Below are 26058 nucleotides of genomic sequence, written 5' to 3'. Positions count from 1 at the left end.
CCAGGGCTCGGACTCGGGCTAAGCCTCGGAAGACGGCGAACTCCGCTCCGCCCGACCCAGGGCTCGGACTTGGGCTAAGCCCCAGAAGACGGCGAACTCCGCTCCGCCCGACCCAGGGCTCGGACTCGGGCTAAGCCCCGGAAGACGGCGAACTCCGCTCCGCCCGACCCAGGGCTCGGACTCGGGCTAAGCCCCGGAAGACGGCGAACTCCGCTTCGCCCGACCTAGGGCTCGGATTTGGGCTAAGCCCGGAAGACGGCGAACTCCGCACCGCCCGACCCAGGGCTCAGACTTGGGCTCAGCCCCAGAAGACGACGAACTCCGCTTCGCCCGACCCCAGGGCTCGGACTCAGCCCTGGCCTCAGCCGACGGTCTCCGCCTCGCCCGACCCAGGGGCTCGGACTTGACCACGGCCACGGAAGACATACTCGACCTTGACCTCGGAGGAGCCTCCACATCGCCCAACCTAGGGCGCGGACCGACCACGTCGACAGGAAGCGCCATCATTACCCTACCCCAAGCTGACTCAGGCTACGGGGAACAAGACCGGCGTCCCATCTGGCTCGCTCCGCCAGATAGGCAATGATGGCGCCCCGCACGCTCTGTGACGACGGCGGCTCTCAGCCCCCTTACGGAAGCAAGAGGACGTCAGCAAGGACTCGACAGCCCCGACAGCTGTCCTTCCGCCAGGCTCCAGCGCTCCTCCGACGGCCACGACACCACACGATTCGGGTGCCAAAACCTCTCCGGCTGCCACGACGGCATGTACTTAGGGCGCTAGCTCTCCTCCGCTAGACACGTAGCACTCTGCTACATCCCCCATTGTACACCTGGATCCTCTCCTTACGCCTATAAAAGGAAGGACCAGGGCCCTCTTACAGAAGGTTGGCCGCGCGGTTACGAGGACGAGACAGGCGCTCGCGTGAGGCCGCTCGCTCCCTCTCCCGCGTGGACGCTTGTAACCCCCTACTGCAAGCGCACCCGACCTGGGCGCGGGACGAACACGAAGGCCGCGGGATTTCCACCTCTCTCACGCCCATCTCCGGCCACCTCTCTTCCCCCCTTCGCGCTCGGCCTCGCGCCGACCCATCTGGGCTGGGGCACGCGGCGACATTTCACTCGTCGGCCCAGAGACCCCCCGGTCTCGAAACGCCGACAAATAATCATAATAATAATCATAATCACGTGCCTAGCCTGCAGGAGTAAATTAAAGGATCGTTGTATTATTTTTTTCTTTTTTTTACTTTGCTGAAGCTTTGAGCAAATGTTAGGTGTTGAAGAAGGGTGTAATAGGGATTGAGAGGGGGGTTAATTTGCAAAAGTACGATTAGGAGCGGGAGGTTAAGTGCGTGCAAAATTATCTAATCTAATCCCCTGCGTCCCCTTGGATCAACGTCATGTGATCCAGATTCCAGATTAGAAGCCTGCGTGGTTGCATGCAGAGATTAGTTTACACTAGATACGTTGCCGAATACCAGCACGCTATCGGAATTTGGCTCTTTACCGAGTACCAAATATTCGGGCACTCGGCAAAGAAGCTATTTACCGAGTGCCACGCAAAAAACACTCGATAAAAGAAAACACTCAGCGAAAAAGCTTTTTGTCGAGTATTTTGTTTTTGACACTCGGTAAAGAGTTTCTTTGACGAGTGTAAAAAATATAACACTCGGCAAAGACAATTTAAAATCACATTTTAAAGCAGTAAATTAATTCAAATGAAAAAGTTTTCAACTACAAATTTGTATAACTCATCATGATGTACAATTTATACTTGGAACATTTCTTCATATGACAAGATAAAAATAAATTTGTTCATAAAACATATTTCTCTCTCGTAGTTTATAAAACTACGAGAGAGATGTATAGAATTTGTGCATATTGTTAGAACTATCATGTGAGATGAACAAATGACCAAACAACTAAAATAAATTTTGTAGATCTTGAGAAGTTATAGAATTCTTTGTCGAGTATTCTTTGCCGAGAAGTTATAGAATTTGACGAGTGTAAAATAGTCTTTGCCGAGTGTCTTAAACACTCGGCAAAGAACACGATTCCGGTAGTGGCATGTTCTATCAAAACTGATCTACGTTGGCTCGGACCAACCCAACCCAATTCGATGTTTGACACCTTGTCAGTTTTCTCCCCTAGCTTCAAAATGTCTCGCTGTACTCTCCGTTAGTATTTCTATAGGCTCAGCGCGTATTTATTAGCAAGAAAACTGTGGATAGTTAGCTAGCTGCTTCCTCCCATCAATCAAAGATGACGATTTCAATCATGACTGTTTATGAGAGCTGTTTCCCTCTGTTGTAGGGTTAGTTTAAACAATTACTTTGTATTTAAGAGCATGTTAACCAACAGATCAACAAACTTAAACATGGGCGCGATACGAAATAATAATATGTCAGGTAAGTTCTCACCGAACAGTAGCTGTCAACTAATAACCAGCCAAATCACATATGCATGGTAGACCTCTTTACTAGGGCTAGTTTGGGAGTCACAAAACTGGAGAGAATTAGAGAGGCTAAAATTATTCTCTTATTCAAAGTTGAATAAGGAGGGGATTTAGTCCCTCCAATCTTCTTCGGTATTTGAACTTTCAAACTAGTCCTTAGTGTCGCACTGTCGCGCGCGCGTCTCCTTACCCGGCCCGGGAAACTTGTGGCAATGGTGCCAAATGGCGTAACCTAAGCCAAACCTCGCGCTCTCCCTTGCGCTGGAACGTCGTCGTGTAAGACATCTCTATCCTTGTCTGAAAGCATCATCGCATACATTCATACACGCGGCCATCATCGTCATTGCATTGGGGGCGTAAAACCAGGTTGGCTAATTAATCAAAAATCAGTAGTAAGACCCACACCGATGTGATATGCGCTCAATTAAGCAACCATTTCCTTGGAGCCAAAACCATCGCCGCGGCAGGCCGGCCGGCTGGTTAATTTATGTCACGTACGGAGGGGTGGCACCAAATTAATTAGGCAGCCAACAAAGCTTCAATTGGTAGCAAGATACCACCACCGGTCACAATAATCCAAGCAAGGAAGCAAGGCTTTTTTTGTTGTCGTGCCAACCCCCAGCCCGCAAATCGCAGGCACCCTATGTGCGTGCTGCATGCCGCAGCCTTGCATATGCATGCCATGTTGGTGCCATGCCAAAACTATCTGAGCAAGCTCCATGTCCATGTCACCAACCCTAGCTATATATGTGACTGCTGGTGGTGTTACCAAACCAACCATATATATCAGGACAGAAGGAACAAACCTCTGATGGCCCCCACGCTCTCTCTCTCTCTTTCCCTCCTTTGTCATCTGGGACTGGGAAATAAGACCATCAACGAATAAATAAACCAAGCAAAGCCAAGCCAAGAAGAATGCAAATCACTATATACATCTTTAAAGTGTGAGTTTCGCCGTGCGTCGCTTCCTCGTGAGCTCAACGAGAGTCGTATGAGGATATATCGCGATATAGCTGAATATATTAAGCTAAACAACGTAACTTTTTGCTGCTAAAAAGGATATATCAGGATATATCGACCATTAGAGCTAGCTATTAAAAACCTTGCTTCTAACCACTTCAGCTAGTGTTAGTTTGTTCTATATAAATGATAAATACTATAAATATTCCATTAGCTGCTTTGATGCGTGACAGGAGAGAGAGAAAAGAAGAAATTTAAGGCTGTCAAAGATATAGCACACACTAACCAGAATCATTAATGGGCCCAACCATCAGTGCCCCCACCACCTCTGGTTTGTCCACTCTCTCTCTCTCTCTTTAAAATTGAAGGAAATTGGAACGAAAGAAAAAAAACAAATATTTGCTTCAAAAGCTGAGCGAGGAGGAGAGAGGAAAAGATGATGAGAGGAGAGAGAGAGTGGGGCAAAAAAAACGACAGGAGAGAGAGAAAGTGTGGAGGGAGTATCAAGAAAGGAGAGGCTTTGCGTCCAAGCGTGCTCCCCTTGAAGCAACCCTCCTCCGGTCAGCGGCGCTGTTGACCGTGTGCAGGCGCGGCGCCAGCGCCACACCTCCAAATCCAATCTCGCAACGGAACGGAGTGAGTGGAGAACGGCTCTTCCCTTCCTCGCACGTCGCACCCCACGAGGCCACGACCCTGTCCTCCTCATCGCCCGCCTTGCATTGGGCCTCCTATATATGGCTGCCCCTCCTCTCCACCCTCGCCATTACGGACACACGGGCACCCCGTCTCCTCTTCTTTCTCTGTGTCTCTGTCTCCTCACCAAAGAACCGCAACTAGGAACGGCTCGCCACAGAAGAACGTACGGCTATGAAGACGAGGCGCGGTGCCTGCTACTCCTGCCATGCGGCGCCGGGCGAGGGCCCGGAGGTGCAACGCCGGAAGAGGCGCAGGACGGCGGCCGAGGCATCGCCGGCGGCTGCCGAAGATCCAGGTGTCCGCCTGGGCGCCAGAGACATGTTCGAGGATCTGCCCGACGATCTCGTCGTCTCCATACTGAGGGACGTCGCCGCGTCCGCCGGCTCGCCGGCCGATCTCGCCGGCGCCATGCTCACGTACGTACGTCCAGTATATCGCGCCTGTCTTCTGGTGCCCGGTGCTTGGATTTGTAACCTGGATGTGTGTTCGCGCGTGTGTGCAGGTGCAAGAGATTCAGGGAGCTAGTAGCGCGGAGCAAGGTGGTGGTGCTCGCGCGGGCGTCGCCGCGGTGCCTCTCGGTGCGCGCCAAGGCCTGGTCGGACGAGGCGCACCGGTTCCTGCAGCGCTGCGCCGACGCCGGCAACCTCGAAGCCTGCTACCTTCTCGGCATGGTGAGGACAAAGAATCGTCTGTGGCGCCTTGACGCTAGCTAGACGTCGGGAGGGATCGATCGCGCTGACGAAGCTGATATATGGTGGGTGGGTGCATGCAGATTCGGTTCTACTGCCTGGGGAGCCGCGGCTCGGGCGCGGCGCTGATGGCGGCGGCGGCGGTGGGCGGGCACCGCGAGGCGCTGTACTCGCTGGCCGTGATCCAGTTCAACGGCAGCGGCGGCGGGAAGGACGACCGCGACCTCCGCGCCGGAGCCGCGCTGTGCGCGCGCGCGGCGGCGCGGGGCCACGTGGACGCGCTCCGCGAGCTGGGGCACTGCCTGCAGGACGGCTACGGCGTGCGCCGGTCCGTGCTGGACGGGCGGCGCCTCCTCATCCAGGCGAACGCGCGCGAGCTCGCGGCCGCCTCGGTGGCGCACCCGTGCCTCCTCATGAGCGACCTGGGGTGCCGCGCCGGCGAGGCGCACGCGGCCAACCGGTTCCTGGTGGACTGGTTCGCGTCGCGGCCGCTGGGCTTGACGCCCGGCGGCAACGGCAACGGCAGCGCCGGGACGGCGGGCTCGCCGGAGGAGGACGGCGTTGGCGGTCTCCGGCTGTGCTCGCAGGCGCTGTGCGGGCGGCCCGAGACGCGGCGGCACGAGTTCAGGCGGTGCTCGGTGTGCGGCGTGGTGAACTACTGCTCCCGCGCGTGCCAGGCGCTGCACTGGAGGATGGCGCACAAGGCGGAGTGCACGCCCATGGACCGGTGGCTCGACGCGGTGCAGCCCAACGCCATCGCCAATGCGGACGCGGCGGCCCCGGCGCCGTGACGTTCTCCGTTACTATATATGTCAGTTAGCGGCCGGCCGTTTCTCTGTTTTGCCTTTTGCGTCGTTCTCTGAACCTGCGTACGTACATGGTTTGTTGGCAAATGCTGATGTAACGTTCTTCTGGCGCGGGCGATACGTAGAACATAGGCAGTGAAATTTTTTTCACCGTTGGTCCGTGACCTGAGTAAAAAGTAGAGAGAGAAAGCAGCACGGTAGTGCCGTGTTGCTCTGTTCAGGATCACGGAGGAGGCGAGAGCGAGACGTGACGTGACGTGAGGTCGAAAGCCCATTTACCTCCGGTGCTTGCTGCCCGGTCACGGTCAGGCAGCCAGACAGGGCCGGGGCCTGTCGCGGTGTCCGCCAGTGCGTCTCGGCCCGTCCTGCGTTGGAGGGAAGGCGACAAAAGCCGTTACGACGACGCACGGGAAAAGGCAAGTTCCTCAAGTACCACTACTCGTGGTGTTGGTGTGGCTTCCTCCGTCTCGGTACGCATAGGGCCATAGGGGGGAGGTCGGATGGCGAGAGACAGGTGCTGGTGGTGCCGTGGTGCGCTTGGTCGCTTCCGCTTCCGCTTGCAGACTTCCACAGATGACAGACAGGTGCATCCACGCGCGACCGTCAACGCGCGCGCGCGCGCGCGGGGAAAATGCGCTACTGGGCGTGGAAGTTGAGCCAAGCCCAGACAACGAAGGGCCACGCCCACGCGGACGCCAACGTGTTGCTACCCGTCACCGTCCGGATTTGGTTGCATTGCATATGTTTTCTTTTCGGGGTCCAGACAGACTCGGTCGAGACTCGAGAACGGAGGAGTATCGGTACGAGCCATTTGCTTACCAGCGCAACCAACGGTTACTTGCTCGGTGCCCAAAAAGCACGAGCCACGTGAGCCCGGCACGAAGCCCGCTTTTTGACCCGGTCCGAGCCCGGTACGGTAAAATAAGTGGGCGGGCTTGAACAGGAAACTAGGCACGGCGGGCTAGCCCGGCACGGCCCGTTTAACTATAAGCCCGTTAAGCCCGTTTTTTTTACACTAAAATGTGCTTACCGACCCGTTTAGCTCGTTTTTCGGTCCGTTTTTTCGTGCTAAACGGGCCGGCCCGGCCCGTTTAGGCCCGCTGCGGGCGAGGCTTGACAGAAAATTAAGCCCGCTGTCTCAACAGGCCCGGCCCGATTTTTGGCTGGGCTTCACCGGGCCCGGGCCAGGCAGACCGTTTGGCCATCTGAGTCAGACCAGACGGCCAGAGCAGAGCACAGTGAATGGCAGCTGCATGCATCAGAGCGGACCTGTTGGCGTGGCTGGCAGCTGCTGCTCCACCCGACCACAGTGAACGTGTTGCTATACCCGTCACCGTCCGGATTTGGTTGCATTGCATATGTTTTCTTTTCGGGGTCCAGACAGACTCGGTCGAGAACTCGAGACTCGAGAACGGAGGAGTATCGGTACGAGCCATTTGCTTGCTCGGTGCCCATGGTTGTAAGTCAGACCAGACGGTCAGATCAGACCACAGTGAATGGCAGCTGCATGCATCAGAGCAGACCTGTTGGCGTGGCTGGCAGCTGCTGCTCCAGACAGAGCTGCATCCTCCGGCTGCCACGCCACAGCAGCGGCAGCGGTTTATTGCTTCCGCAGCGCCCGATCTAGAGTAGTTGCCCACTGGACGAGTTGGTGACTTCAACTGGTCATAACGTTCATCTATATCCTCTGCCCGCATGCACAGCGCCCAGCCGCGTGCCACAACTCTGGTTCAATCACGTCATGTTGATCTGCTGACTGTGTCGGGTTAGCCCGTCGGTCTATTTAATTAAATCAGCGTAAAATGTTAAAAAATATGGAGGAGGTAAGGTTTGAACCCATTGCCCTGATGGAAGGACATGAGACACTAGATAAAGTTGTCTAACGAGTAGAACATCATACTTAGATGTTTTTAATATTGAATATAAATTATATATATATGTTTTTTTGTAAAATAAAAAATATATAATCGTGTCGGGCTAGACCTGCACTACGGGCCGAGGCTACAGCCCAAGCACGGCACGACGTTCTTGGCTCTTGCAAGCATGAAGTCGTTTCTGAGACCACATTGCCGCAATAGACTCCATGATGTTTGGGGTTGCTAAATTGGATGAAACAACAATGATTTATTGCACTAACAGGAAAATGAAAGGTTATTTATTGGTTTTAAACGTTAGTAATTGCTAGAAAGTAGCATAATTTATATGGAGCGCATCCAGTTTTTATTGATGCCTGATTTTAGCAATCACTCCATATTTTGATCTATCTTTTTTATAAGTTTGAGTTCATGTGACTTATTTTTAGAAACTTGAGCTCACAAACTTTCTCTTATTTGGTCTCTGTATGGTGAAATTATGTCATTTTATACTCTCTTCTAATAGCCCACTTTATTGGTCGTGTTGTACCAAGACATATTGAATGGAGTAAATAATAACATCAGTTAGCCAAATCAAAAAAATATTATACAGAGAGCGGAGATAATCAATAAAAAATCTTAAAATCTTTTTGGTGGATAGTTTACATGAGTATTGTTGTAAGCCGTCACAAGGCCACAAGGCACGGGCAATCGACTAGTAGCTCTGTATATTTGCTCTTTTTTCAATTTTACACATATATATATATATAAGGAGACCAAAAAGTTGAGGTGAGGCTACGACCCCACTTTACACCACTATTGGATCCGCCCCCTGATTTTGCCTCTATTTAGATACAGATAATCAGATTTGGCCTTCTAAATGTAAAAACTAATTACGCAGACTTGGACGAACCTATTCAAACTAGTTAGTCTATGATTCCCTCATGTATTGCTACAACAAACATTTGCTAATCGCATAAGCAGTCCAAGAAGAGGAAGAAGAAGCTGATGATGATGAAGATGGTCCAGCTTCTACATCATCCTCTAAGGATGAAAAAACAGTCTGATGCGTTAGAATGGTAATAAGGATGATTCGCAAGATTAATTTAATGGGTGTGCCTCTGAAGTTAGAGGATCTTATCTTTAATATTGATAGGAAAAAGCAAAAAAAGAGATGATACTTCACATGTGGGGAGAAGGGCCACTTCAAGGACAACTGTACAAATATGGCCAAACCCAAAAAACGAGGAGGAGCAAATGCAAAGCGCTTACAAGTGTCGGGACTTGGGATGATTCTTTGAGCAAAGATGATTCACCAAGGAGCCGCAACCGTCGCTCTTCATCGCGATACTCACGCTCTTCGTCACACAAATGCTTTATGGCAAGAGGTAAATCAAGTATCTCATCCTCTAGTGATGATAGTAGTAGTGATGATTGTGATGGTGAGGGAAAACCCTCAGGTGAGTAGGAGCACGCCGTAAAGTTCTTCGAGGATGTTTGCACTAAACAAAATGCTCAACTTAAAACTTTGAAAAGTAAGTTACTTAGCTCTCAAAATGATTATAAATTATTGCTAGAAAAGTTTGAAACTTTTGCAAACTTGCATTGTGAGCTAACAACTAAAATTGAGCAATTAGAGTCTAAAGCTCCATCCTCAATTATCGGAAAAATTAGCTAGCTCTCATGATGCTATTGAAAATTTTCCGGAGAAAATGGAAAGTCTTACCATACATAACAATGAGCTAACTAGTATGCTTGAAAACATCGGTAGTACCTGTCACACCCGGATTTAAGGGGAAACCTGAGTGCGTCTCATATGTGCGCCAAAGAAGAACAACACATACAATGACCAAGTGTATAGAGATAAATGTCACAAAACATTATAGGTGGAGAGTTCTGACTAAGCTCAAAGCCGTATATCCTCCATAAGGCCTCCGGAGGGGTCACCCACCTTGCATCTCTGTACTGCTTGATCTCATCTACATCATCATCTACCTTGCTCGCATCTCTCATAACAACAGACGCACGATCATGGCCTTTGTATATGTAGTTGAACAGGTATTTAACAGCCTTGATGCTCCCGCACGCCTCAACATTGATGTGACAGTTGAAGAGCCGAAGGAGGTAAGGGTTGTAATGGACAACCCATCTATTGTCTAATTTGAACCCTCGAACCTTTTCCTTACGCCCATCGTCATGACGTCTGTAAACAGGATATGAATCCTTCCCATGAAAAGTTGTGTCACAGAAAGGCCGAGGGTAATGATTCTTGCACGATGCACGACCCTTAGTGCATGGGCAGTTAGGATTTAGCGACCCGCATGGGCCATGCATCATATGCTTGATAACCATCTTTCGTAGTTCAGGGTACTTTTTGTTTGGGATCTCGGTTGAGATCAAAAGGTCATACTGCTCAGGGCACGTGAGCTTGTACTTCCTCTGCATGATTAGTAGAAAATGGGCATGGGGCAAACCCCGCTTCTGAAACTCGACAACATAGACATAGGCCTGTACCTTACTGAGAATATCATGTTTAGTCAGCCTATGCTTTAACTCTTGTAGCTTCGCGTGAAAGACACACCCTACAAGATCCGAACGATCTTGCGGTGTCTGCCTAGGGAGAAGCTCTGTCCTTATCTCACCCAGTTGGGGTTACATGTCATGGTAAGAAAGATGTCTGGCTTCCCAAACTTCCGCACCAGAGCCATAGCATCCATATATCGATGTCTCATGTCACGATGACCGCCAATAAACGACGGCAATAACACAGTTCGCTTCCCAACCTTTTCTGTTCTTATGTCTCCATCTAACATACTATCCACCAAGCCCTGGTATAGGTCAGCTCGTAACCGGTCCTGGTTCTTACGTATGAAATCTAAATGGGAGCTCTCAATCTTGATGTACGTGTCGACTGCGAACTGCTGGAAAAGCTGCTTACCATGAAGTATTGGATTGAATATCCGTGGACGAATCTAGAATTTGTAGCAGTAATAGTCACGTACGGACACACATAAATGATTAGGAGATTCTGCATATGTAAGGATTGATTATTTTGTGATGTCGAAAGGGTAATTAACAATGTGTTATGTAAGAAATATCAAAGAAACAACTAACCTGCATCTTCATCATTTGCATTACTTGCCCTATGCGTCGCACGGTATGCATCCACTTCACCCATGGATACACCGACCTTTGGTATGTTTGCATGCCATTCAAGTTCACCTCTATGGAAGAACAGTGGATACGATAGTGCATCGTAGCATCCGTGGTATGAGCGGATGCCGTGGCTTGACCTATCCTTCCCATGTAGCATAACACTCTTGCTGAACTGTCCTCGCCGTTCGCTCCCCTTGATCCAGACAGCAGCGACCTCTGAAGTGAGAGGTGTGTTATATGTCTTCTGGTTCAACGTCTGGTCAAGGTTCAATGTGATATGATAGTCATCAAGGTTCTCAACATGGCCCATGCTCCTAAGGTGCTCAGAGTACGGGTTTCCATGGAGTATGCCAACTAATAGTTTAATAACATCTTTGTCTTTCTACTGACATTCTTCGCGGCACTTACGATACCGATGCTCGAGATTGGGATCATCATCGAAAAAGTAAAACTCAAGGTGTTTATGCTCCACCCACCTTCCCTACCAAATGACTTGATATTGTGGTACATCATGCCTTGTGCCCGGAACATGTATATACCAGAATCTCTCACGTTAGTTGTCATACTATCGAGGCAACAATACAGTGAAGTGAAACAGAAATGGCCATTAAAAACCTAATGTTATCACGAAAGTGTCTAGCATCAGAGTCTGTACTATCCCACAACCTTCGAAGCTGGGGAGGGTCTCCAGTGGGACTAGCTCAACCTTCCCACCACGACAAGAAAACCCAGGTGGCTCATACTCAAACTTCTTCGCAGTGCAATAACCGCAGTTGGGAACAGACTTCAGCATATGTGTTTCTTCAGGCACGTTACTGTACACTTTGTCGTAGAGGTCAGGCAAATCAGTGGCAGTAGATTCATCTTGAGTACCATCGATCTTGATGTCCTCGTTGGTCTCATTATCTAATATTTTTTTTGGAAAACAATGATTAAGACAGTGTAGTTATATAAGTCGTTGTATCATAATAAACATTGAGGTACGCACATTGCCCAGCGAATAGGTATCCATCATTCTCATCATCATCCTCATCCTCTTCGAATATGACACCCTCATCATCATCATCACCTGAATCGTGAAAATATGAGCCACGTAAAATACAAGGGCATCTAGGGCGGGGAAAATATGTAATGTGAACAAAGATTTTTAACAAGTACCATTGGAAATGAACTTTGGCTTCGTATGTGTTTGGTCCACTCCTTGTTCAACCATGCCTGCACTCACACGTTTAGTCGGACTACATGCTATCGTCGTCGTGCAAGATTCATTTAAAATTGGTAGTAATTACCATTGTTGTGGATCTCTGCAGTTAGATGGGGCTGTGTCCAATCGTTTCCTTCCATAGCGTCACAAATAGTATCCTCGGTCACTATAGCCACATTCCTTGCAATGCTGGCTTCAAATTGTTGGTTTCGACGGCCTAAGGTAGCTGGTCTTGTCCCAGATAGCACATGATGTCTACGTCTTAGTGGCTCAGTAGACATATCGAGTGAACCAACATCCTTAGTCTGTGTTGAAGTTGGCAGGAAAGGTATCATGACGAATTCAGGGATAACCCAGTCGCAAGTGGTAACTGAGGATCCATATGGTTCAATTCCATATGTTGTAGGACGTACAACCTCAGGGGTATATACTGGGTCCTCCATGGCGATGGACTCCTGATTCAAAGTGTCACTCTCCAGTGCTCTACGTTTTCTGCTGCACTCTTTGTTAGCATCTTTCCGTCTTGGTGTCTTATTATACAACCTAAGGCTTACACGTCTAGACTCCCTCTCGACGGGAGTCATGTTTTTGTACCGCTCACTAAAGTAGGCGGCCCTTTTCATAGTATGCTTAGGTATGTTATCAACAGTTTCATGCACACAACCTGGAATAAGGCATGTCTATGTTTAACAATTTGAAACCTACTATTTTTTTGCATATTTAGCCAAGCAGACAATCATGTACCTAGTGTTAGAAGGTCTTTACTTGTGACAATGTTGTTTGCCTGGAATGTCTCATTCCTATGCAACCAATCGCTGTCATCATTTGGATCCAGATTTACTTGTTCGTCTCCACCTACATTTAGCATTTTAGCATAAGTAAAGAGTTAACATAATAGATAGTGCAAATGTGACAAAAAATTGTGATTGTTATACCTGCAATGTCTTGTGTTGACAAATTTGTGAAATCAATGGTGCTACAGTCATCTGGAAAGCTAACCACCTCCCATTTACAAAAGGCTACACATCAACTTTGTATAGTACAAACATGTAGGTATAACAATAAAAAAAAATTAACTTTTCATCACCTCTAGATGAGAGTGGCTCTATCGATAGCCTTTATTTCGTTGACGTGCTTCATGACGCTTCCTATTTTTGTCATTCTTTTCTTCAACAATCATCGCAACATATCTTTCCCTATCCCTTTGCCTCTTACGTTTCTTAGCATCGACAATTGGTCCAAGCGAGTTCGATTCATTTTGATAACCTACAATGCAACGTTGTGGATTAGTGTCCATACTTAATACGTTTTGACACGCATGTAATAAGCTTTATACCTGTAATGATGGTGTTTGAGATGTCTGTGAATGATGTGCGACCAACATTGTATCCTTTCTGATCCATAACAAGAAGAGTGCCCTACAAAACATGAGCACATAAACGACACTAAAAGAGGGCAGTCCGTTCTAGTCATTCCTTTTATATGTGCTCATCTAGTTAACCAGATATACCTCTATCAAACAAAACAAACAAGGGTAACAAATATATAGAACACACATAAATAGACTCTAAAACGAACAACCAACTGCAATGATTAAGAAGCTTTCTTGGTATGATAACAAGCAAATAGAAATGACTAGAATGGACTACCAAACTGTCGCTGGACATGATATAGAAAAAACTATAGACAACAGCTGTTAGATAATTCACCATAATAGATAAATTTTGTTTGGACATTATAAATCTAACCAATTATCTTGAAAACCCTAATTCCAAATAGGTTATTAATGTAAAGCTCCAACTAAATTATCTAAAACTAAAACATAAAATTGCATTATGTTTCCTATTTATAGATTGAAATAATAGTCTTTTAAAAATGACTTTTTAGATTCATTTATATTTCTTGTTTATAGATTTAAACAACAACCTTTGAAGGCTGACAAAAAAACCTTAAGGGTATATTCTTTGGAGAGACACATTGATTCTTAGATGATTTCAACCAGAAAAGTCAATGTAATGTAATAATAGACCACACTCTATGATGACAAGAACATTGATCCATAAAACAAATAAAAATTAGAAAATGCAGATATCTAGGAGAGACAATCGGTATGGACCTATTTGGGCTATCTGGGAGAGACCAACATCCAATGAAAAATGGACCTATTTGGGCTATCTGGGAGAGACCAACATAACCAGTTGACAGTATAAACAAAGGTAGAAAAATAGATTTTGGCTGAACATGCAGAAGAAAAGGACCGATATGGATCTATCTTTGTTTATGATCACAAAATGATTAACAGATAGCCATCTCTACGACACCAAAGAGGACTATCTCTTTGATGAATCAAGGGCAAGCAACAAATACATACATCCTAGATCAACCATGATGCAAAAGGTAGCTTACAGGGAGACACAGTGAAAGGAATTATTTAGTCCAGGTAATTAATGTACATATACATAGCAAGGAATATAAACAACCATTGTTTTACATTTCTGGATCGAGTGTTAGTATTAATTTGGTACGAGAATCATATAATACATGGAACTTTAAAAAGAATCAAATATCTATAGCCATTAATATGCTATGCAGTCCTAAAAAATACACAAGACGTTAACTGGGTAGTTTAAAAAATGCATGTACGTACCTTTCAAATGAAATGGGTTGATTTGCTTGTATCGACGTGGAGGCTTGTCCTTCTGTTACCCGATGAAACAAACTATAATATCAGTGTGGTTAAACTATAATCTTAAAAATACAAGATGATACAAGACTCGTCACAGAAATGGAAAAGGGCTCCGCATAATTATTAAACAACATTCAACACTTATTTTCTTTCATCTTCCTTCCATGCCAGGGAAAGTTAGGCCACAAGGTATCAAGTAACTAATTTAACTACCAAATACAAGATGGTAAAAGACTCCTCGATGCATATTGTTTCAACATTTCCGCGAGGAATCAAGATATTTGCAATAGAATAAACAGCGAGGCCCTCATCAAATCATAAACACAAGCCTCCTCGTCCTCTCATCCTCTGTCAGACTAACACTATCTCACTCGCGGATTCGTGGTTGATTCCTCGCCGCAGATTCACATCTTCCGAGTCAGGGTTAGGGAGAGTACTTTGTCGGACGATTGGAGGAGAACAGGGGAGAGGAGCTTTGAGATGGAGACAGCCGTCTCGGCAGCGCATGGTGAACTACCCACTCATGTTGTTCTTGTTGATTACAGACCAAAATGTCCTCAAATGCAACCCAAATGAATTTAGCCGATAATGAATTGATTTGTTTAGAGTTTGGTACCTTGGATCAATTGACTGATTGGTTGGTGATTGTCGGGTACCGTAATTAGGGGTACCCCCAACACTCCTTAAACCGGCTGCAAAACATCTTCAGAACAGACCGTGTAGACCGGTAAGCGCGGTTCAAAGTTGAAACCTCAGGGACACGATCTCGTCACGCCTGAGCCCAGCCTTGGGCAAGAACAAAGGTCCCGGATGGATTCACGCCTCGCTCGAGGGCCTCCTCAGGTAGTGGGTGCACCCTTGGCTCGCCCGAAGTCCAGCGCGGGCAAGCTTTGTCGTACAGCGGCCCCGGCCAAATCGCCTCACCAACTGACCGTATCGCATATGCATTTAATGCGGGGATCGCCTGACACCCTATCCTGACACGCGTGCCTCAGTCGGCAAGGTTGAAGTGACCGCAGTCACTTCGCCCCTTTACTGACCATTCTGACAAGGAAACAACACTATTCACCTCGCTCCGGCAACTGTGCCAGCCACCAGGGAAAGGCTAACAATAGTCACGGCCTTTCCCGAGTTCAGCCTCGAGCGCAACAGGGAGTTCCGCCTCGCCCGACCCTAGGCCTCGGCCTCAGCCTCGGCCTCGGGAGAAGGACTCCGCCTCGCCCGACCTTAGCCTCGGCCTCGGAGGAGTCGTCGCCTCGCCCGACCTCGGCCTCGGATCAACTATGCTACAGGGGATACATCATTACCCTACCCCTAGCTAGCTGCCTCAGGCTATGAAGGAATAAGACCGGTGTCCCATCTAGGTTACTCCGGTAACAGGTAATGATGGTTCCCCGCGTGCGCCCATGACGTCGGTTGCTCTCAACCCCCTACGGAAGCAAGGAAACGTCAGCAGGATCCATGCCGCACCGCCAGCTATGCTTCTATAGGGCTCAAGGCACTTCTCCGATGGCCACGTTAGTACATGTACAGGGCTCAAGACACTTCTCCGCCAGCCACGTTAGCATATAGCTACACCCCCATTGTACAGCTGGGCCATCTCCTTGTATCTATAAAAGGGGATGTCCAGGGCCTTCCTGAGGGAGGGGGCGGAGCAGAGACGCACAAACAGGCAGAGTAGGAGAGACGCGGTGGAGGCTAACTCAGACACCTCACCCCAGGACCGGATCCTCTCTCTCTCTCTCTCGCGCGCGCTCTCCCTCGCGACGCTTGTAACCCCTACTGCAAGCACCCCCGGTGCAAGATAATATAAGCCTCATCCCTTCGCTTGTGTTCCATCTTGCATCAACCCATCTGGACAGGGGCACGCGACACTAAATTCACTAGTCGGTCCGGTTGAGGGTCCCCCGGGTCCGAAACACCGACAGTTGGCGCGCCAGGTAGGGGCTCGCTGCGTGTTAACAATACTTTCCCGTTGAGTTCCAGATGGACAATCTGCAGCAGCCTCTTCAGCCCGGGACGGTGCTCCGCTTCGGAAGTCTCGAGTTCATGTCCCTCGACGGCGGCTACGACATGGTACTACTCCCTCCGCAGCACGACAACAACGACGGTCGACGGCTCGCCCGACGGAGCGAACTCGGCAACGACATCCCCCCGTGGCGCAAGAACACTCAAGTCAACCCCGCGACCCTCCTCGCTGGAGGAGACGGAGACGAGGCAAACATGGCCAGGCAGGGGGCAGCACCTCGACGGCTGTCGGACTAGAGCGAGTCGACGACGCCGGCACCCCTGCGGGGGACATGTCGGGCGTTATCCTCGCACCTGAGGCAACGACAGGTGTCGCTTCCCAGCAAAATGCCAACCCCAAGCGGACTGATGACACCAACACCCTCGCGAAGGACTTGTTGGGCGTTAGCCTCGTACCTGAGATAACGGTGCACTCCATCCCCGATGCGACTTCACCACCGTCTACCAATCAACAGGTACCATCCGTTTTCCACCCTATTCCCTTTAGATTCAGCTTCGATTCACCAAGCGACCCTGCTTCGGTGCGCGCTTTCATGAGGGCATATCCTGACCTTCCGGGGTACCATATGTGGTCATCTTAGGACCGACTGACGGTCGTCTCAACCTCCGGACCTGCGGGTTCCGAGGAAGAGGACGACCCCGACGTCAGTTGGGATTTCTCCGGACTCCGTGATCCCAGTGCCATGCGTGACTTCATGTCCGCATGTGACCACTGCCTCTCCGGCTGCTCTGATGATGGTCACAGCCTTGACGACGAGGGTTGGGACCCAACTCGCGAGTGCTTCCACATCGATCAGGAGGATCACGATGGAGAAAACCACCTCAGCATGCCAGGAAGTGACGACGCCCTTGCACCTGCGTCTCGCGTTGAGATCCCGCGGGAGCTAGTTGTGGCCCAGGTCCCCACGGGGGGTCAGGGCTTACAGCTCGAGCAACTCCGCGAGATGCAGGCCAAGCTCGACAAGGAAGCAGGGCGACTTGTGCAGCTCTAGCAAAACCTCGAGCAAGACTGGGCAGGCCGAGCGCTCGCCGGAGGAGCACGTCATCGGGCCCGGGACGTCCAGCGCCGCATTGTTCACGATGCCAGGGTGATGCCGCCCCCAGCCTTCAACGGGGCCGGCCAGAGCCTAGCCGCAGTAGCAATGTTGCTTCGGACGATGTCGGAGCCATCCACCACCGAGGGGCGGCGTATCCAGGGCGAACTCAAGAACCTCCTGGAAAACACCGCAGCCCGACGAGCCGAGAGCTCTGCCTCCCGAAGGCGAGGGTGCCCCTCGGCGCATCACGCAGCGTCCTCCCGACACACGCGCGAAGCCTCGGTCCACACCGAGCCTACAAGAGATGAGACACCTACAGCCAGGGATCGCCTCGGCGACGATCAGCGCCGCCGCGACCGTCGAGCCTACCTCGAGGAGAAGGTGCGCCGAGGCTACCATCCCAGGTGCAGGGGACGCTACGACAATGAGGAGGATTGGAGCCCCTCACCCGAACCACCAGGCCCGCGGGTCTTCGCCGAGCCATACGACGAGCGCCGTTCCCGGCCCGGTTCCGGGCCCCGACTACCATCACCAAGTACTCTGGGGAGACGAGGCCAGAGCTGTGGCTCGCGGATTACCGGCTGGCGTGCCAGTTGGGAGGAACGGACGACGACAACCTCATCATCCGTAACCTCCCCCTTTTCCTCTTTGACGCTGCCTGGGCCTGGCTGGAGCATCTACCCCCTGTGCAGATCTCCGGCTGGGACAACCTAGTCAAGGCCTTTGCTGGAAATTTCCAAGGCACTTATGTGCGCCCTGGGAACTCATGGGACCTCCGAAGCTGCCGCCAGCAGCCAGGGGAATCCCTGCGAGAGTACATCCGACAATTTTCAAAGCAGCGCACCGGGTTGCCTATCATCACCGACTTGGACGTCATCGGGGCTTTCCTCGCCGGCACCACTTGCTGGGACCTGGTGAGCAAACTGGGGCACAAGACACCCACCAAGGCAAGTGAATTGGTGGACATAGCCACCAAGTTTGCCTCTGGTCAGGAGGCGGTCGAAGCCATCTTCCGGTAGGACAAGCAGCCTCAAGGAAGGAAAGAGGAAGACGACCCCGAAGCGTCCGGCCAGCGTGGCACGAAGAAGAAAACCAGGAAGAAGGCGCAAGCGAAGCGCAACACCGTCGACGCAGACCTCGTCGCCGCTGCCGAGCACAGGAATCCTCAGAAGCCTCCCGGAGGGGCCAACGCGTTTGACAAAATGCTCAAGGAGTCGTGCCCCTATCACAGGGTCCCGTCAAGCACACCCTTGAAGAGTGCGACATGCTCCGGTGTTACTTCAATAAGGCTGGACCCCCGGCGGAGGACGACAAGGACCCAGGCAACAACAAGAAGGGAGGAGACAAAGAAGAGGAGCTCCCAGAGGTCCACAACTGCTTCATGATCTACGACGGACAGGTGGCGAACACCTCGGCTCGACACCGCAAGCAGGAGCGTCGGGAGGTCTGCTCGGTGAAGGTGGCAACGCCAGTCTACCTAGACTGGTCCGACAAGCCCATCACCTTCGACCAAGGCGACCACCCCGACTACGTGCCGAGCCCAGGAAGGTACACACTCGTCGTTGACCCGATCATCGGCAACATTAGGCTCTCCAAGGTCCTCATGGACGGAGGCAGCAGCCTCAACATCATCTACGCCGAGACCCTAGAGCTCTTGGGGGTTGATCGGTCCGAGATCCGGGCTGGTGTAGCACCCTTCCACGGGATTGCACCCGGAAAGCGTATCCTGCCCCTCGGACAGATTGACTTGCCTGTCTGCTTTGGAACTCCCTCCAACTTCTGAAAGGAAACCCTCACCTTCGAAGTAGTTGGGTTCCGAGGAACCTATCACGCGGTGCTAGGAAGACCGTGCTACGCCAAGTTCATGGCCATCCCCAACTACACTTACCTCAAGCTCAAGATTCCTGGACCCAAGGGAGTCATCACCGTCGGACCCACGTACCGCCACGCTTACGAGTGCGACGTGGAATGCGTGGAGTACGCCGAAGCCCTCGCCGAGTCCGAAGCCCTCATCGCCGACCTGATTGCCTCTCCAAAGAGGCGCCCGACGCGAAGCAGCACGCTGGCAACTTCGAGTTAGCCAAGGCAGTCAAGTCTATCTCTCTCGACCCCAGCAACGACGCCAGCAAGAAAGTCCGGATCAGCTTCGAGCTCGACCCCAAATAGGAAGAAGTGCTCATCGACTTTCTCCGCGCAAACGCCGAAGTTTTTGCGTGGAGTCCCTCGGACATGCCGGGCATACCGAGGGATGTCGCCGAGCACTCACTGGACATCCGAGCTAGAGCCCGACCCGTGAAGCAGCACCTACGCTGCTTTGATGAAGAGAAGCGCAGAGCCATAGGAGAGGAGGTCCACAAGCTAATGGCTGCAGGGTTCATCAAAGAGGTATTCCATCCTGAATGGTTAGCTAACCCTGTGCTTGTAAAGAAAAAAGGTGGGAAATGGAGGATGTGCGTAGACTACATTGGGTTAAACAAAGCATGTCCGAAGGTTCCCTACCCTCTGCCCCGCATCGATCAAATTGTGGACTCCACTGCTGGGTGCGAAACCCTGTCTTTCCTCGATGCCTACTCAGGTTATCACCAAATCAAGATGAAAGAGTCCGACCAGCTCGCGACTTCTTTCATCACACCTTTTGGCATGTATTGCTACACTACTATGCCATTCGGGTTGAGGAATGCAGGTGCAACCTACCAAAGGTGCATGAACCATGTGTTCGGAGAGCATATCGGCAGGACGGTCGAGGCTTACGTTGATGACATCGTTGTCAAAACAAGGAAAGCCTCTGACCTTCTCTCTGACCTTGAGGTAACATTCAGTTGTCTAAAAGCGAAGAGCGTAAAACTCAATCCTGAGAAGTGTGTCTTCGGAGTCCCCCGAGGCATGCTCCTAGGGTTCATCGTCTCCGAACGAGGCATCGAGGCCAACCCGGAGAAAATCGCGGCCATCACCAACATGGGACCCATCAAAGATTTAAAAGGAGTACAAAGGGTCATGGGATGCCTTGCGGCTCTGAGCCGCTTCATCTCGCGCCTCAGCGAGAAAGGATTGTCCTTGTACCGCCTCTTAAGGAAGGCCGAGCGCTTCACTTGGACTCCCAAGGCCAAGGAAGCCCTCGAAAACTTAAAGGCACTCCTTACTAATGCGCCCATCTTGGTCCCCCCCGCTGTGGAAGAAGCCCTCTTGATTTACGTCGCCACAACCACTCAGGTGGTCAGCGCTACGGTCGTAGTCGAGAGACGAGAAGAAGGGCATGCACTGCTCATCCAGAGGCCAGTCTACTTCATCAGCGAAGTGCTATCCGAGACCAAAGTTCGCTACCCGCAAATCCAGAAGCTGCTGTACGCAGTGATTCTAACACGGCGGAAGCTGCGACACTACTTCGAGTCTCATCCGGTTACCGTGGTGTCATCTTTTCCCCTAGGAGAGATCATCCAGAGCCGAGAGGCCTCGGGTAGGATAGCAAAATGGGTAGTGGAACTCATGGGCGAAACACTTCATTTGCCCCTCGGAAGGCCATAAAATCCCAAATCTTGGCCGATTTCCTGGCTGAATGGACTGACACCGAGTTGCCAACGGCCCCAATCCAAGCCGAACTTTGGACCACGTACTTCGATGGGTCGTTGATGAAAACCAGAGTAGGCGCGAGCTTGCTCTTCATCTCACCCCTCGGAGAACATGTGCGTTACGTAATACGCCTCCATTTTCCGGCGTCAAACAACGTGGCCGAGTACGAGGCCTTGGTTAATGGACTGCGCATCGCCATTGAGCTAGTGGTTCGGCGCCTCGACGCTCATGGTGACTCGCAGCTTGTTATTGACCAAGTCATGAAGAACTCTCACTGCCGCGATCGGAAAATGGAGGCCTACTGCGACAAAGTTCGGCGCTTGGAAGATAAGTTCTATGGGCTGGAACTCAACCATGTTGCTCGATGGTACAACGAAACCGCAGATGAGCTGGCGAAAATAGCCTTGGGGTGAACGACGGTTCCCCCGAATGTCTTCTCCAGGGATATATATCAGCCATCCGTCAAAATCGACGACGCGCACAAACCCGAGGAAACCTCGGCCCAGCCCGAGGTGCCCTCGGCCGCCAAGGGTGAGGCCCTGCGTGTCGAGGTGGAGCAGAATGGGGTCACACTGGTCCCGAACTGGCAGACCCCATACCTGGAATATCTCCTCCGAGGAGAGCTGCCCCTCGACAAGACCGAAGCTCGGCAACTAGCTCGGCGCGCCAAGTCGTTCGTTTTGCTGGGTGATAAAAAGGAGTTGTACCACCGCAGCCCCTCAGGCATTCTCCAATGATGCATACCGTCGCCCAAGGGCAGGAGCTATTGCAAGAAATACACTCGGGGGCTTGCGGTCACCATGCGACGCCTCGGACCCTCGTAGGAAATGCCTTCCAACAAGGTTTCTACTGGCCGACCGCAGTGGCCGACGCCACTAGGATTGTACGCTCCTGCCGAGGGTGTCAATTCTACGCAAGACAAACGCACCTGCCCGCTCAGGCCCTCTAGACGATACCAATCACTTGGCCTTTCGCTGTGTGGGGTCTGGACCTCGTCGGTCCCTTGCAGAAGGCACCCAGGGGCTTCACGCACCTGCTGGTCGCCATCGACAAATTCTCCAAGTGGATCGAAGTCCGACCCTTAACCAGCATCAGGTCCGAGCAGGTGGTGGCGTTCTTCACAAATATCATCCACCGCTTTGGGATCCCAAACTCTATCATCACTGACAACGACACGTAGTTCACTGGGAAAAAGTTCCTAGACTTCTGCGAAGACCACCACATCCGTGTGGACTGGGCCGCCGTAGCTCACCCAATGACAAATGGGCAAGTGGAGCGCGCCAATGGCATGATTTTGCAGGGACTAAAGCCGAGGATCTACAATGACCTCAGCAAGTTTGGCAAGCAGTGGATAAAAGAGCTGCCCTCGGTGGTTTGGAGTCTGAGGACGACGCCGAGCCGAGCCACGGGTTTCTCGCTGTTTTTCCTAGTTTATGGGGCCGAGGCCATCTTACCCACGGAATTGGAATATGGTTCCCCGAGGACAAAGGCTTACGACGACCAAAGCAACTAGACCAGCCGAGAGGATTCATTGGACCAGCTGGAAGAGGTTCGGGACGTGGCCTTACTACACTCAGCGCGGTATCAGCAGTCTCTGCGACGCTACCACGCCCGAAGGGTTCGGCCCTGAGACTTTCAAGTGGGAGACTTGGTACTTCGGCTGCGACAAGACGCCCGAGGGCGCCACAAGCTTACTCCTCCCTGGGAAAGGCCATTCATCATCGCCAAGATTTTGAAGCCCGGGACATACAAGCTGGCCAACGATCAAGGCAAGGTCTACAACAACACTTGGAACATCGAACAACTACGTCGCTTTTATCCTTAAAATGTTTCAAGTCGTTCATGTATCTCGCTTCCTTTACATGCATAAATAAAGTCTAACCATCAAGGAAGGATCAGCCTTGCCTTGGCAAAGCCCGACCCTCCCTCAGGGGCTAGAAGGGGGAACCCCCTCTGCGTCAAAATTTTCCTCGGAAAAGTTTTCTACCAAAACGTCTTTCGTGCCGTTCGACTATGTCAATAGCGAAGTCCCAAAAACGAGCGACTGAGACCTTGAACGGTAAGGCCGACCGAGCCGAGGGACTCCTACGCCTCCGGGATACGGATACCTCACTCGTCACCTTCCAGGAAATGCGGCTCACGCTCGGATAAGTGATTCTGCTACCGAACAAGTCCTAACGCTCGGGTAGAAAACGACTTTCGTACCATTTCGACTATATCGATAACAAAATCCTTAAAACGGGCGAGAAAGACCTTGAACGGCAAGGCCGACCGAGCTGAGGGACTCCTACGCCTCGGGGATACGGATACCTCGGTCGTCACCTTCCACGAAGGGTAGCTCATGCTCGGATAAGTGACTCTGCTACCGAACAAGTCCTAATGCTCGAAGCAAGAGGAAAGGAAACACAGCTTTATAACTCCGACATTGAAAATGTTTAGGCCTCAGCGGCCACGAGAAACAAACGCATGCTTAAAACAAACTGTTCCTGCAGGCTTAGACATCGGCAGGGGGAGGAACAGCACCCTCGGCGTCATTTCCACCCTTGGCAGAACCTGGCCCGGCCTCAGACGGCGACACGGGCAGAAGGATCTCCACCTCGAAGGAGGAAGCCAGCACCGCGCTTGGGCCCTCGACAGCCACGTCAAGCCTCTGGACCTCGGCTAAGGCAGCCTCCTCCTCGTCGGGTAAGCAATACCCCTCGCTGACCCGCTCCAGATCCACGTCGTAGTGGGAGGCGAGGACGGTGAAGGCCCGCCTAACGCCGAGGTGCAGCGCCCCGCGGAGTCTGTTGTGCACATGGCCGCCCAAGGCCCGCAGGTGACTCTGGGGGGAGCTACCCGAGGGCACGTCATCGAGGCCAAAGGCCCAGCAAAAGGCCGAGATAGCCTCGGACATGGCCACGCGGTCGGCCTCCTTCTGCTCAGCTGCCTGGGCAAGTGCCTTGCAGTTCTTAACGAACTCGTTAAGAGCCGTCTCGAACCCTGCAGACAGCCGGACAACGTTCTTCAAACACAAGGTGAAGAATGGAGACAGAAACAAAGTCACAAAGCGGGCAAAACGTACCTTCGGCCAGGGCACGCTGCTGCGAGACCACGGCTTGGGCGGACTGGGCAGACCCAACGGCCACAGCCAGGCCCTCTGCAAGGGTCCCGGCCCGAGCAGACGCCTCGGCTAGCCGCTCCGTAGCCTCAGCCAGCTGACCCCTAAGGGCCTCAGCTCGGCTCACGGCCTCGGCAGCTTGGCTCCGAGATTGGTCCCGCTCGCCGATGGCCTGGCCAAGCTCCATCTGCCGCTGCTGCATCTCCTCGGCCTAGGAAGCCACCTGCTCTCGGGCCGACGAAGCCTCTGTTCGTGCCAACGCCGCCTCTGCCCGCGCCGCCACTGCCTCCGACTTCAGCTCATCACAGAGCAGCCGAAGGTCCGCCACCTCGGCGCTCCGTTGGGTGAGGCGCTCATTGGCCTCGGTAAACGCGGCCCTCTGGGACCGCAACGAATCCTAGACATCGCTCTCGCAGCGGATGAATAGCGACTTGGCGGTGCTCATGTCTGCAAGTTCCTGAGGAAGCAAAACAAGATGTCACAAAGAATGCCCTGGTCATGCAAGGTGTACGTCTAAACCCTTACCCGGAAAGCCCTGGGAACGTCCCTGGAAAGGATTTCCATGGTCGATCGAAGCGACCTCATCGCCGCCTCGGTATACTCACAGAAACTATCCCGAGACTTCTCCAACTCATCGTTGAGGGAGAGGAGGGGCTCCGAGGTGCCGCGGCTCCAGAACCGGAGCGGCTGCCCACACTACTCATTGGGATTGAGCTGCGCAGGGGTAAGGCCGCTGCTCCCCAGGACAGGCCATGGTTCCGCGCGCCCCTCCACCGAGGCATCGGGTCCCCCTGCAGTCGATGCATTGGGTACCACCGCCGTCGACGTACTGGGCCTCTCCTCGGCTAAGGTGGCAGGCCTCCAATCACCAACCTCGGCAACGATGGCCGCCCCCTCCTCATGGCCGAGAACGGGAAGGTCGAGGATGACCACGGGCGGCGGCGCCTCAACCATTCGACGTCGGCAGCGACGGGCAGCTCCACGGGCGAATCAGTGACGGCTCCAGCAGGAGTCGATGCCGGTGCCGGCAACATGACCGGCGGGCTCGGGGCCACGGCCGCGTCAGCAACCTCCCCCGGCACGATGGCCGCTCCAACAGGGGGGTCAGCCTGGGAGGCTTGCCCCATGGCAACTCGTGCCGCCTGGGCACCCCGCCGGAGGGCGCCTTGTGCGGAGGCCAACCAACCAGCATGGCGCGCTGCAGCACCGGCCGCAGAAGCCGTCCCCGTCTTAAGGGCCTTCGTGGGGGCCAGACCAGTCGAGCCCTGCCTCCGCTTGCTGAAAGAGAGAGAGAGCAAGTTCATGATACACAGCGAAAAAACCAAAACAGAGGTATCCTCAGATACTTACCTGCTCTGGGGCAAGGCCAATCGTGCCCGCGGGGAGGCCCCTCGGGCCCCGGTCTCCGCAGGCGCTGCCGAGGGTTGCCCCGCTGCCGGCTTCGGCGCCGCTTCCACCTCGGGTGCCCGAGGCGCCGAGGGAGCGGCCTGCCAAGGCGTCGTCACAACGGACGAGGGACCGGCCTCCTACGCGGCCGGCGCGGGCACCTGCTCTTGAGGGGCATGCGGTCCGGCCTGACCCCCAAGGTCACCCCAATCATCTCGGCCAAGGGGTCAAGTACCCCCTCGGCCTGCCTCCGCTCCTCGGACGGGGACCTTGGTGTCCCAGCCCCAGGCACTGATGGTGCCAGCCCACTTCGAGGCTGGCTCGGTGATCCCTATTCCAGCCTCGGGCCCGGACTGAGGCCAAGTCGGGCCGCCATGTCGTCGTCTTCGTCGTCATCATCATCATCGTCGTCGTCGTCAGGCGTCTCTGGTGACAGCT

The 26058-nt window shown here is 52.3% G+C and overlaps 1 protein-coding gene across 1 annotated transcript; it reads left to right on the top strand.

The window, feature by feature from the left end:
• The first annotated feature begins 4174 nt into the window (after positions 1 to 4174).
• Positions 4175 to 5750, top strand: LOC100283386 (uncharacterized). Its single transcript, NM_001367102.1, has 3 exons — positions 4175 to 4524; positions 4611 to 4779; positions 4881 to 5750. Exons 1-3 carry the CDS (start codon positions 4280 to 4282, stop codon positions 5586 to 5588), a joined length of 1122 nt encoding a protein of 373 aa, NP_001354031.1. The 5' UTR covers positions 4175 to 4279; the 3' UTR covers positions 5589 to 5750.
• Positions 5751 to 26058: the final 20308 nt, after the last annotated feature.

Source organism: Zea mays, chromosome 10, assembly GCF_902167145.1.
Source record: "Zea mays cultivar B73 chromosome 10, Zm-B73-REFERENCE-NAM-5.0, whole genome shotgun sequence".
Classification (NCBI taxonomy): domain Eukaryota; kingdom Viridiplantae; phylum Streptophyta; class Magnoliopsida; order Poales; family Poaceae; genus Zea; species Zea mays.
The sequence above is the reverse complement of the archived record's forward strand: the minus strand, read 5'-3'. Positions and strand labels throughout refer to the sequence as shown.